The sequence below is a fragment of the Paroedura picta genome, chromosome 1, assembly GCF_049243985.1.
Source record: "Paroedura picta isolate Pp20150507F chromosome 1, Ppicta_v3.0, whole genome shotgun sequence".
NCBI classification, from domain to species: Eukaryota; Metazoa; Chordata; class Lepidosauria; order Squamata; family Gekkonidae; genus Paroedura; species Paroedura picta.
Genome location: NC_135369.1, coordinates 111,670,034 through 111,683,680, shown reverse-complemented (window position 1 = coordinate 111,683,680; position 13,647 = coordinate 111,670,034). Strand labels below are relative to the sequence as shown.

The 13,647-nt window shown below is 41.9% G+C and overlaps 1 protein-coding gene across 7 annotated transcripts in view; it reads left to right on the top strand.

Annotated features, from left to right (window-relative positions):
- The window catches only part of LAMA2 (laminin subunit alpha 2), a 606,483-nt gene that overhangs the window by 583,188 nt on the left and 9,648 nt on the right, over window positions 1-13,647 (top strand). For 5 of the 7 annotated variants that reach the window (XM_077353378.1, XM_077353349.1, XM_077353372.1 and 2 more), the window contains 3 exons: window positions 8,076-8,135; window positions 10,224-10,336; window positions 10,820-11,009. In XM_077353378.1, coding sequence (XP_077209493.1) covers window positions 8,076-8,135; window positions 10,224-10,336; window positions 10,820-11,009 — 363 coding nt within the window. The remainder of the gene's footprint in view (window positions 1-8,075; window positions 8,136-10,223; window positions 10,337-10,819; window positions 11,010-13,647) is intronic. The other 2 variants (XM_077353358.1, XM_077353389.1) reach the window with 1 other exon arrangement.

Here is a 13,647-nt window from a genome sequence, read left to right as displayed (position 1 = left end):
TTCCCCATAGCAGACTCCACATGAGGGAGGTGGGGTAGTGAGCCTCACAGGGAAGCTGGCAACCCTAAGAGGAAGACTTTCTGTGCACAGCAGTCTTAACCTTAGTAAGGTTTTTTATATTGTTTTTTTTATTTGCCGGGCCAATAAGTCATTTCAGTGACTATGTGTCTCCAGGTGTTTACTTGTTCTCTATTTACAGTTTCAAGCTGTAAATATTTATTTAGATCTTCCTGCACTTTCCAGACTCACAGGACTGATGCTGGTCTGCCTGTCTGCGCCCCAGAATACAAACAGTTGCTGGTAAGGGCTGGCCATAACCCATAGGCCAAGAGGGACACTCCTGCACCACTCCATCCCAACTGCAGGCAAAAATGGCTCCTTTGAAGGCTGGACTCTAAGGCATTGTATGATTTTGAAGTCCCACCTCCAAACCTCCAGGAATATTTCCAACTCAGGGGTAGCCAACCTACAGGTGTGGCCTGGAGAGCTCCTGGAATTACAGCTCACCTGCAGAGTATAAAGATCAGCTCCCCAGGCAGAAAGGGCTACTTTGGACAGGGTTGTGGTAGAGAAGAAACATTTAAGGCTTCCTACACAAGTTGTTGTTGAATTGAAAGACTTGAGGCCTACTGTACAGGGTGGTTGTGCAGATGAAACAGGAGACAAAAAAGCCAGTTTCCTCTGCAGAATAACGCTGTGCAGTGGCCTCAAATCTGCAGAGAGTTGCAAAGAAGAAAGACACATGGCTTGGCTGTGTCTAACCTCCAGGCAGAGCAGTATTTTAAGTGAGAAGGGGCTTTTCTGTGGCCTCCCTGTCAGGCAACTGTTTGGCAAAAGGGGAAAGTCCAAAGGGAAGGCCCTCAGACTCCCCTACATTGCTCTTGGAAAGGCCTCCCTCCCCTCAGTCAGGGGCTGTCAGAGGGTCCTTCGCAGCAGGCCTGAAGGGAGGGAGGGGGAGGGAGCGCACTCTGCAGCCTCCTGCCAGCTCTGTCACAGTTCTGAGGCAATTTGCAGTTGGACATAACAGTTAGGACAGCCTTGGGGCAAAAAGGGCTGGCACAGCCTGTCCAAGCCTCTGTTCTCATCCCCCTTGGCAGCCCTACTGACCTCCTCTCCCTGCGGTGGTCAAGGAGCAGACTGGCAGCCAGACTGGGCTGGGTGAATGGAATTTTGGTCTGTCCTGGTGAGGGGCCAATAGGAAGGCACTTTGCGCGCCTCCCCATTGGCTGCTTGGCCCTGGATGGACACCCTAACTCCTCCCCAGGTGGGCTTACCCTTTTATTTAATAGGAGTGGTTAAAGATAAGTACAAACTACCTAGGGATGGCATATGGAAAAAACCATTTGCTTGGCAGGCTAAGACATTAATAAGATCTCAGTAATGAATTGTCATAGACAAACTTGCCATGAAGTAAAAACTAAAGGAGAACAGGAATTTCCCTATATGCCATATATGAATCACATCATGACAGCATAAATAATGTGTTGTGAAGGCTGGCATATCAAATAAGGATCAGAGAGGCCTATGTTCAAATCTCCATTCTGCCCTGTTGCTAATGACTTTTAATCAGTCAGTCACTCTTTTGATCTGACCTGCTCACACAATATTGTTGCAAGATATTCATACTCCTTGTGCATGTTCAGGAAAGCTTATACCTTGAATAAAACTTTATTGGTCTTAAAGGTGCCACTGGATACAAACTTTTGTCTACACTCCAGTCCTGATTTTTAGAAGTCCTAAGCGTAGAAATATGATGTGTATTTAAAAAGGAATTTTATTACTACAAATTAACCAATATGTGCTCTCCCCCCCCCCCCACTTTCACTGTGATAAACAACCTGACATAGGCTATAGATTTCCTGCAGAAATGGTTGCATTGGGAATCACTTCCTATTGGGGTAGACCATTTGTTTTTCTTATGAAAAAGGTCTTCAGGATATTAACTTTTTGTAAGGTAAACCCTATGCAATAAAGAACTGCCTAAGTTCACTAATTTATTTTCAGTCTTGGCCACCTGTCAGATGGTGATGACTCCCAGTTGCTTCCAGGCCCAAGTCAGGGAGCTGGTATTGACTTTTAAAGCCTGGCATGGTTTTGGGCCAGCATAGCTTAAGGACTGCTTTCTCCCGTATGAACCCACCAATCCATTTCCATCATCTTCAGCTGCCCTGCTTAAGTTGCTCCTGGATATGTCCAGTTATTGTTACTGGCCTCCTGCCTTGGTTTTGGTGTATACTGTCTTTTAAATGTTTACAATGTGGAAATATTTTCATGTCTGATGTTCACTACCTTAGAGACTCTATTTGGGTGGAAAGGTAGCATGGAAGTATTTTAAATAAATAGAATAGAATAAGTAGTGACTTTCAGTTTGCATTGTAATAATTTCTTTGTGAACCTGTCATTTAAAGGGGTAAAACATTGATATCCCATTACAGAATTTCATTTGTCTTGCAAAAGCTAGAGTTTATTAGAGGTCAAAATATCAACATTTCAAAGATTTCACTTGTTACCTGTGACAAAAGCATGACATCTGTTTGCTGATATCATTAAAGGTATTTCATTTAGAAAAAACAAGCCAATGCTTCTCCATGTCCAAAAACAAACCAATATCTTTGCATGTCCAATAATCTGTAACTGCTCGAGGAGCGGTATACATAATTGGTTAAGGGCTAAGTGAGCGGAGAGTAGGCAGGGCCAGTGCAGGTGAGGGGCCAATTGGAAGGCACAAAGCGCCTTCTGATTGGGCCCTCACCAGGACAGACCAGAGTTCCAGCCAGTCGGGAGGCGTGAAGCCAAAGTTCTGACAGGGCCCACCCATCCAGCCCAGCCAGGGGCAATCAGGAGACATTATTGCCAGTCTGCTCCTGACCACCGCAGAGAGAGGAGGTCAGTAGGGCTGCCAAGGAGGGGTGAGATGAGCTGTAATTCCAGGAGCTCGCCAGGCCCCACCAGGAGGTTGGTTACCCCTGGGTGGGAAATACTCCTGGAGGTTTGGAGGTGGGACTTCAAAATCGTACAATGCGTCAGAGTCCAGCCTTCAAAGGAGCCATTTTTGCCTGCAGTTGGGAGGGAGTAGTGCAGGTTTGTCCCTCCTGGGCTATGGGCTATGGCCAGCCCTTACCAGCAGCTGTTTGTATTCTGGGATGCAGACAGACCAACATCAGTCCTTTGGGTCTGGAAAGTGCAGGAAGATCTAAATAAATATTTACAGCCTGAAACTGTAAATACTGAACAAGTAAATGGCTGGGGAGACATGGGAACTGACTTTTTCCAACCTTGGCCTAGCAAATTAAAAAAACAGTATAACAAACCTTACTAAGGTCAAGATTGCTGTGCACAGAGAGAATTCCTCTTAGGGTTGCCAGCTTCCATGTGAGGCTCTCTACCCCACTTCCCTCATGGGGAGTCTGCTATGGGGAGAGGTAGGGAAGACTATTGGAAAATGCTTTGAGATACCTGAGGCCTGCTGGGTCACTGCGGCCCATTCCCAGTGGATTCTCAGACCTCTCACAGCCCCACATCCCTCACAGGTTGTCTATTGTGGGGAGACGAAGGGAAAAGGTGTTTGTGAACCGATTTGAATCTTCTTTGGGTATTAAAAAACAGGGTACAAAAATCCCGTTCTTCTAAGGAGCAACCATGAACGAAGCATGTGGGCACAAAACATTTATCAACAGTGAAAAAATGGAGGCAGAAGGAACAGGGTGGACGCCTGTATACTGTGACTACACCATGTGTATGACGCAGAACTGGGAGGAATTGGTTGCCATGTAATCTCCTCCTAAGAAGAGTATCCTGTATGATTTCCCCTTCACATATCTGAAGACATGGCTCTGGAAAGCTCATCTGTAACCATTATGCCACAATTCCCAAAGGTCAGTCCTCTCCCACACTCAACGAACATTCCAAACCACAGGTTCTTGACACCCATATCTCCACACCCATGCCCTCATTTGCCACTACGCCACCACAACCTCCCACACAACACACACATTCAACCCCATGCCCTTACAGACTGGACAACTCCTCCCCTTCCTCTTCCCACTGCCAAACTCTAGTTCCATTTGTATTCTTGGATACAACGGGCTTTGCCCCTAGTATCTTTATAAACGCCTGAAGTTCCATCCCGGTCATCTTCAAAGTCCCTGCTTGAGATGTTCCCATTAACTTGAGTGACAACCAAAAAAAGGGTTTTCTTGGTCATGGAACCCATTATGGAACTCCCTTCTCAAGGATATTCATCTCTCCCTCTCCCTCTCCCTCTCCCTCTCCCTCTCCCTCTCCCTCTCCCACTCCCTCTCCCACTCCCTCTCCCTCTCCCTCTCTCTCTCTCTCTCTCTCTCTCTCTCTCTCTCTCTCTCTCTCTCTCTCTCTCTCTCATAGTATTCTGCATGCAGGTGAAGACTTTTTTTGTTTGGTTGGGATACTCCTAATTACTTTTATTCACCCTCTTCCCTAGTCTTTGTGTTGTGTTTTTATATTCATATGTTATTATTGGATTATTTTATGGTTTAAAAAACGTTTTCATGTGCAGATGTTTCAGTGCTCACTGCATTGGTAGTTGTATTTAAGTAGAAAGGTAGCACAGAAATATTTTAAATAAATAAATTATTCTTACTCCCTTTCCTTACTGTGTGGTGAGCTTGTCTCAATCAGATCAGTATTTCTGGTACTCTCTATTTAACCCAAACAGACTTGGTCTGTTGAAAAGATCACAAAACATAAGGGGATTATGTTTTACAAATTCTTATATATGTAGTACAAAGCAGCATTTTTATTAATTCCCACAAGGTGGCGAAATTGTGACATACAGAAGATAATACTTGATTGTCGTTTGTAGGGGTTTTTTTTTAAAGCATATACTTCAGTAATGTAATATAGTCATGTAAATTATTTGAGTTAAATTGTTTCTGACCTAAAGCTCGTTTCCCATTTTCAGATTCCACAGCTGTGAAACAGGGTACAATTGGAATATCCTAAGCATGAAACAAGTTTTGTACTCAATGTTTATTTATAGTCATTTCCAATCCACATAACTTTGTTTGAGGTTCCTTTTTTTCCAGGCAAATAATAGGAGGCATATTGATTAGGTGCCTCATAACCAAGGAGAAAGTCAGGTAGTAAAATGTCAAACTATGGTATCTAAACAGAAATGGCAAAAAGAAAATAAACTAATCCCTGTTGTTTTAGTCCATGGACAAAGATCCTCCAGGCCTTTCTGTCCTCTACCATTCTCTGGAGTCCATTTAAGCTCACACTGACTGCTTCAGTGACTCCATCTAGCCACCTCATTCTCTGTCATCCCCTTCTTCTTTTGCCCTCAATCGCTCCAAGCATTAGGCTCTTCTCCAGGGAGTCCTTGCTTCTCATGAGGTGGCCAAAGTATTTGAGTTTCATCTAATCTAAGGTGACCAGATTGTCCCACTTTTTGAGGGACCCCCTCCCCCGGTCAATGGTGTCCTGCTTTACCAATGTTAAAATCTGGTCACCTTAATCTAATCCCTAGCTCCTTGGAGATACAAAAATAAACCATTTTCAGTAGATTCAACAGCACTATAGATCATGTGGATATGACTTTTCTCTTTAAAAATTGTAGGTTCATATATAAACACAGTTTTTGGATAATGAGGTTAGTCATATATCCCATGGTTTACATGAGAAAGATTTATTAATTCTCCATTTTGCAGACTCAAGTGACATGTACTCACATTCCTTGAAAAGCTTCAAATGCCCATTTCCACATATTAAATCTCTGTTAAAGGGGTACGACATTGTATCTGGGCCTGTTAACAATCCATTATCGATTGAGATTGCCAATGGTGGTTGAATGGACACGACCCAGAGGTGTGAAGGCTTGGGGAGAAGAAATGAGGGGAGCAGTTTTTCCTCAGAGCATTTTTTTATACAAAGCTGTAGAAAATTGGTAATTTGGGGAAGCACTGAAAAAAATTCCGATGAAATACTTTGTCTTAGTTATGTGTTATTTAGACAAGGTTTTACTTATTCACAAAGTGTACCATAAAGATGATGATGATGATGATGATGATGATGATGATGATGATTCATATTTATATACCACCCTCCCCCGAAGGCTCAGGGCGGTTTTACAGGAAACTGGAAAAGATACAGATAACATGTAAAACAAGCTCCATCGATGTACATTAGTTTCAAGGATATCTTTGTTGTTTAAACATGAAAACCTCTGGCAACAATTCATATATTGTAATGTCCATGATGACCAAGCACTTTTGAAGAGTTCACATATACATATAGATACATTAGACCTTAATTGGCATTGTATAGAAAAAGTCCAATTGACAGCAATATATAAAACTTATAAAATTCTAGTTAAAACCCCTGATGAGTAAAGTGAACACTCTGTAAAAAACCTGGCTGACTTCTCAAGTCTCTCAGGCACTGTTTTGACAATAAGATAATGAAGTTTAAGTAAATCAGAGGTATTAGTATTGACTAAAAAACTCTCCATTTAAGAATTTACTTTGAGGATCATAAAAGGCACAGTAAACATCATGTGGTCTAAGGACTCACTGGCACCAGCACCACATGGACATAATCAGCCTTCCAGGATTTCAGATGACATTACATTAAACCTTGGGTTGGCTAGGATGCTATATGGGGCCATTTGGCCTGGGTGGTGGAAGATACCAAAAGTCAGTCGAGAGTATGTTTTATTGGTGTCAGTAACTAGTTTTTGGTAATCTGGCTCCATTGGCCTTTTTTTATATATACAAGGGAAAATCTTCCTCTCAGATTGATGGAGTAAGAGGTTGTAATCAAGTACAAGTTCTTTATTCTTATTCTTATTATTTAATTTATTACCCGCCACTCACAAGTAGGCTCATGCAAGTTACAAATGTCCAGTTGAAACCCTCATTAAAGCCCTATTAAAATGGACAAAAAATACAAATACAGTAGACCAACAACCCAACAACATGGCGGGAAAAAAACCCTCTACCCCCAACCCCTCTAGAGGGAGGAGGCAGGAGAGACAAAGTAATCAAGTTGCAGCTTAACACCGGGGGGGGGGGGCATCGATCTTCCCCCACTGCCCCAGCCTCAATCATAGACCTGGCGGAAGAGCTCTGTTTTGCAGGCCCTGCGGAACGCTGAAAAGTCCTGCAGTTTGCCCTCCACTGTTTGAATCCAACTAGATGTTTCAAACTCTTTCAGCATAAACAAAGTGAGATTTCCCTCTTCACTATTAAAGTGAACCCTTAACCAAAATCCAAGCTTTTGTTGTTGAAATGGTTTGACCCATTTCTATTCAGAGCTCCTAACATTATTTGCAATTAATCCCAAGAGACCAGTCTAGTAGACTGTTTATTTCCTTCAATATGGGGCAGTGCTGTTAGATCAATGATATTCAGTTGCTAAGGAGCTATATGTGGCTTTTCTGAGCACTGCTGCCCATGTTTCAGAAAAGTGCACAAGGCTCTTGCCCAGAGAGATTTGTAGCTGATAGATTATTTCAACCTCAAAACAGCTGAAGAAACAGGTAAGCTATCCATCGCCCTGATTTTCAGACCTCATACCAGGAAAGGAAGTAAATGTGGCTATTTGCGTTAATGACAATTGCAGATCTGAGAATTGAGTGCCACTGTATTATTAGACAAATATAATTCTGTGGAATGTGCAACGGCCTAAAGGTGACAGTGAGTCATGAATCCATTTGTCATTCTTACACTGACTTGTCTATTGCTTGTCATCTTAAGCATTTTCCACCACATTTTTATGGATGCATTTATAGTGTACGCCCTTGGTGCTGAGCAAGTTCACTTCTGGAGGATTGTGGCTCCTTCCACGTCCATTTGCTTTTACTTCATTTAATGCTGCACTAAATACAGGCTCAAGTATTGCTTCATTGGCATTTTGCTGGCAACATTATCGAATAAAACCAGGGTCTTAAAATCCTGGTAGATGGTGTAGGTAGATGGTTTATTGTGGCAAGAAGGCTCCGGCTATTAAAAGTTCCGCAGCCACCATCCGCTAGAATTGCTTTGCCGTTTGACATCCTGTATTGCTGCATTTGCCTCACGTTGTTTACTGCTTCTCAGGATTTGCTTGCTGCTGAAGTGAAGAGCGCCCATATTTCAGCTGCCTTTGATGCCCTGACGGTATCCTCTACTGTTTTCCCCTGGTTTCTTTCAGTGGTTTTATTTAACACAGCCTAGATGAACTGCAGTGCTGTTTCGCTGATGTTATCTTCTTCCTTTGGTACTAAATGGTGTTTTCCTCACATGCTGAGTGCCAGTCCAGCTTTGTCTGGAGACAAATGTGTGAGACAGTCAGATGGCAATCTTCCCCTTTGCTGAAAGCATCATTTTCCTGTCATTCAGAAAACAGCACCCCAGAAAGATTTCAATTAAAGCAGTTAATTGAAACCTTCCTTCTTGAAGCTAGGCCACCCCCCCCCCCGCGCACAAATTGTGGATGAAATGTAAACTCACAGAAGCTTTAAACTATTTTCCACTGACATATTTAATATTATTTCAGCATCACTGAATATAGTCCTTCATTTTTCTGTTCCTTCCACTCAAAAGTTCTGTCCACATTGCATGCTGTAACTGAAAGAAAAATTGCATGGCTGGATTAAAACTAATACGGGGATTAATCAGACAGGATCATGTAAAAAATGGTTGCTACAAGACTGTCATCACACATTTGTTACAGGGCCCTTCCAGACTCCCTTCTAGTTCAAAATCCTAGCTCAATGGTAGCGCTGAGCTAGGAAGTGCAACAACATGTCTTTAAGGGACAGAATTTACCTGTTGTGACGGTAGAATATCTATTGTTGGACATGATTGCAGCACTGATCACATTTATCTCACTTTGTCAGTCTAGCAATCAGCTCTCTGAGCAGGTGGATTGAGCTTGACCCACATTTTCATTGATCACCCATCAACAATGTCTGGAAGTGTCTCTAGTGTTTTTCTGCTGTCCTCCATTCTCTTTTCATTGCATCTGAGTGTGAATTGAGAAACAAACTTTAGTCCCAGTAAACCATTAAAAACCAGTTCCTGCCAGCCATGAAGATTTCTTTCACAAGTGAGAAAAATGTTGCTGGGAAGAGCAACAGAAAAGAAAGTCCCCTTTAAAGGCTACATTTTCTGTTTCCTAATCCATTGTTTATGATGTTTTGGAAATGCTTTAAAGAGGGGGGATTCCATTTGCATTAGGATGAAAAGAGATAAAAGAAGAAAATGGCTTCTTTGAAGGGTGAGCTTTATAGTATTAGTATCCCTACACTCCACCCCTAAAATCTCCAGGAATTTTCCAGTTTATTGTTGGCAATGCTAAGCTTTACACAAGATCCTGTATAAAGATGGTTGCACTGGTGCAAGGGAACAGCTTAGGATCAAGCTTCATATGATGTTATGAAAGCCATGGACAGATTTTCCAAAGGTCTTAGAAGAGTTAATAATGGCCATGTGAACTGTGTAGACGGACCCTCTAGTAACATTTGTATATACCCACCAGGAGGCAACCCAGAAAGTGACCTGGGAGGAAAGGGTTAAGTGACTTAACCCTTTCCTCCCAGGTCACTTTAAGTGGTTTAACCCTTTCCTCCCAGGTCACTTTAAGTGGCTTAACTGGTAAATCAGTTCATGGCTCCCTTGATGCTGTATCTAAACTGTCCTGGCATCTCCTCCTGAAGTACTGGACCCAAACTATAGTCCCCAGTACTGGCATAGCAGAGGTCTCAGGCATGATGGCAATGCAGCCAACTGTAAGCCTTGTGTTATAGCCCTCTGCCCTTTTCACAGAAGCAGAACTCTGCTTTGTATTTTTATTTTAATACTGAGGAGGAGAAAGTTGTGAGGTTTTGAATTGTAACTAAAGTAGGAAAGGGGTGGCTTTGGATCACTCGCTTAACCTTTGGAGGATTGTTTAACTGCTACTGCCTAAAAAGAAGCAGCCACAGAAGATAGGACTTACTTGTACATAAAATACACCCTGCTGAAACAGATATGACCTTACTTTCTATGCCTTTGTGCCTCAATTTTAAAAGTGAAGCACTAGAAGGAAAAAGAGGAATGATTTTTCAGAATACTCTTCCCACACAGCAGATAATGGAACTTTGCCTTCTACACAGCTGATTCTGGAAGGAAGGCCCATTGTTCAACATAAACATTGCCTGTTTTCCTCTTGAGAGCAAGCAACCCATCATGAAGAAGAGTTTAGGACATAGTTTTATTTTACAGGAATTTTGTGCTGCTGATACGGAGCCAATTGCCTTAGAGGGTGGCAAGCAATTTGGTCTCTCAAGGAACAGCCATGTGGCCATTGCATTTGATGACACCAAAGTAAAGAATCGGTAAGTCTGGTTTTCAACATGTATCGAAAAAGTCTTGAGGCAGAATGATACAATGAATTGAATGTTTCTAAGCACAAGGAATTGAGCAGAAATGTGTAAGAAATTCTTATAAGATGTGAGCTTAATAACAGCACATTTATTTCATTCTGCTTTATTATTACATTCTATTTTAAGTCTGAAAATCTTTCAAAATTAGTGTGGCTTGATAACCCTTCTCCAAATCCTTTCCAAAAGGATTTAACAAAAAGAAATAAAGGAGAGAGAATTTAACCACCTACTTAGGCAGCCAATTCCACTGCTGAACTACTTTGCTGAATTCCACACACACACACACATGCATCTAGTTGGTACTGTCCTATATAGATTTGCCTATTAGCAAAGCCAATTGTATGACAATAAATTGAAGATGAAACAGATTAATAATTTCTACTGGCTAGTTTTAACATTATTTCTTCCTTTCTTTTTCTTTTATCAAATGTATAGACTCACAATTGAATTTGAGATCAGGACAAAGGCTGAATCTGGGTTAGTTTTTTACATGGCCCGCATCAACCACGCTGATTTTGCCACTATTCAGATACAGAATGGTTTTCCATACCTCAAATATGACTTGGGAAGTGGGAACACCAGCACAATGATTCCTTACAAAATAAATGATGGCCAATGGCACAAGGTATGATCTCATGATGGACTTCCAGATTTACCTACGGAACAGAAAACTCAAAAGGGATATATTCATTCTCTCTCTTAAAAAAAAAAAAAGGGGGGGGGGAATCAATGAAACAGAGTCTTGTATCCAGGCATTGGAAATCACCTGGAAAAAATCATGTGGAAGGACTATTCATACTGTCGTGGAACGTTCATTGATGAATGGTTGCCAGAATAGAGTGAGGAGGGATAAGAAGATGAAATTGCTTCCTGCCTTCAATGGAGCTGTGCTTGTGGATGATAAAGAAAACGCTATTTCACCTTTTGGTACCTCCTCATTTCGTTCCTCCTGTCTTGTGTAATTTCTTCACACCCAGTCTGGTGGGCTCAGGAATCATGTTTGGGGGGAGGGGGGAAGGAAGGGGTTGCAATGAATGGAGAGGAACATGGGACAATTATGCATTCGGTGCATGGATAGCTAAATAGCTAAATAAATCTGTACAGGTCATGTTTCATTGTCATTTTGCTTGCCATGCCCTTCTGAAACCTTACTCAGGGACAATGCATACTCTTCCCTATAGGAAAGATACCACAGTTGTTAGATTACTTGAGGGGGGATAATTGCTAGATTACTGTGGCCAGAGTCCATGTTTAACATTTAGAGAACATGATACTGCATAAGGAAGTCTTTCAGAATAATCCAACCCAAAACTATGCTCTTCACCTGATACATAGTATATAAAGTATCACACTAAGAAAGCCACCATAAGACCATTTTTTGAGAGTTGTGGCCTAACAATCCCATCTGTAATGGACTGGTTGCACTCAGCTCCACCAACCTGGCCAGGGGCGCTCTGGTGCTATCAGCGCCAGTATGCCCCTGCCAGCCACTGGGCACAGAGGTTGGTGGGGATGTGGGGTGGGAGGCATGGAGTTCCTGCCAGCATACCCCCCCTGAGCTGAAAAGCCCTCCCATGGGATGGGTTTTCAGCCCACCAGTGAGTGCAGACAGGAGGGCTGTCTGCTGCCACCTCTCCCAGTCTGGCTGGGCACGAAAAGCGCCAGCCAGCCTGGGAGACACTGCAGCAGGCCTTCCCCACTTTTTCTCTCTCTCCTCTCTCTCTTTCTTTAATATCTCTTTCTATATCTCTCCTCTGTCTTTCTCTCTCACTCTCTATCCCTCTTTCACCCTTTATCTCTCTCTTTCTATTACTCTTTTTCTTTTTCTTGCTCTCTATCTCTCTATCCATTTACTTCTCTCCCTGTAATTCTCTCTCTCTGTAATTCTCTCTGTCTTTTTCTCCCTCTCTCTCTCTATATTTGTCTCTCTGTTCTTCTTTCTTATTTTCTTTCCTTCTACCTATATTTCTTGCTATCACTCTCTTTTCCCTCTCACTTTCCTTATCTTTATCTTTCTTTCTCGTTTTCTATCCTCCTTGTATCCTCGTTCTCTCACTCTTTCTGTCACTCTTTTTTAATGACTCTTTCTTTCAACCTCTTTCTCTTTGCTAATTTCCCCCTCCCCTCATGCTAGCATCCATTGTATCAGCCACAACGGTCTTTAATTCTAGTAATAAATAAACTAATAGGCTTAGGAGCTGTTCAAATGAAACTCTTGTTTTTAAAAAAAGTTTCATCATCACCATTCTGCCTTCTATTTCACTATAATTTATGAATACAGTACACTTTTTGCAGAGCTTCATAAGTAAACAAAAAGAAAAAGTAAGGTCAATCTCTTTCAAGGAGCTTAACATCTTAAAATTAGATCATTTATCTGAAAGGAAGTTCATACAAGGCTAGGAAGAATGATAATTGACTCTAACCTGAGATAAAAGTGTTTATTTAGCCTATTCAAGCCGCTCCCCCCCCCAAAAAAAGAAACCCTGAAAAAATACTTCTGTGGTATTTTCTGGATATTTTTTCATCCCAAAATAGCCAGCGTTTGTTTACTATTTTTAATTTATTATTTTATTGGTTTATTTATATGGGGATTTATATAATGTCTCTTTTGGAATACCATCTTAGGGCGGTTAACTCAATTTTAAACACAATAAAACTGATAAATTAATCACAATATAAACAAGCTAAAGTTATAAAATGTGCAAACTGCAGTTGGTCACTATTGCGCCAACCTTTACCACACTGGCCAACCAGATGTTGAACTAAGGAGGAATCAAGGGAGGAAACAGAAGACAGTGGGGATGGGAGGGAGGCCCAAGATTTCATTTGATTGTTGTTCTTAATCAGCTGGCCTCAACCATAAGCTCAACGGAAGACCTCCTCCTTGTAGACCCTGTGGAACTCAGAGAGCTCTGTTAGGGCCCTGATCTCTTCTGGGTGCTTGTTCCTCAAATCAGGAGCCAGGACCAAAAATGCCTTATTCTGGTTGAGGCTAGACAAATTTCCTAAGGCCAGGGATCCAGCTATACAAAATGTCTGAGCCTAAAAAAAAAAAAATCCCGACAGATAGCCATAGTCAACATGCATCTCAGTCCCTTTAAATGTCTTTGATGTTAACTGTCAGCTTGGAGAAGGCATTTAAAGGGACTGAGATCCCTTTAAATGCCTTTGGCATTCACTCACAGCTCATAGATGTTCAAAGGAACAATGATCCCTTTAAATGCCTCTTTTTCTCCTCCATTGGAAAGAGAGGAGGATGGGGG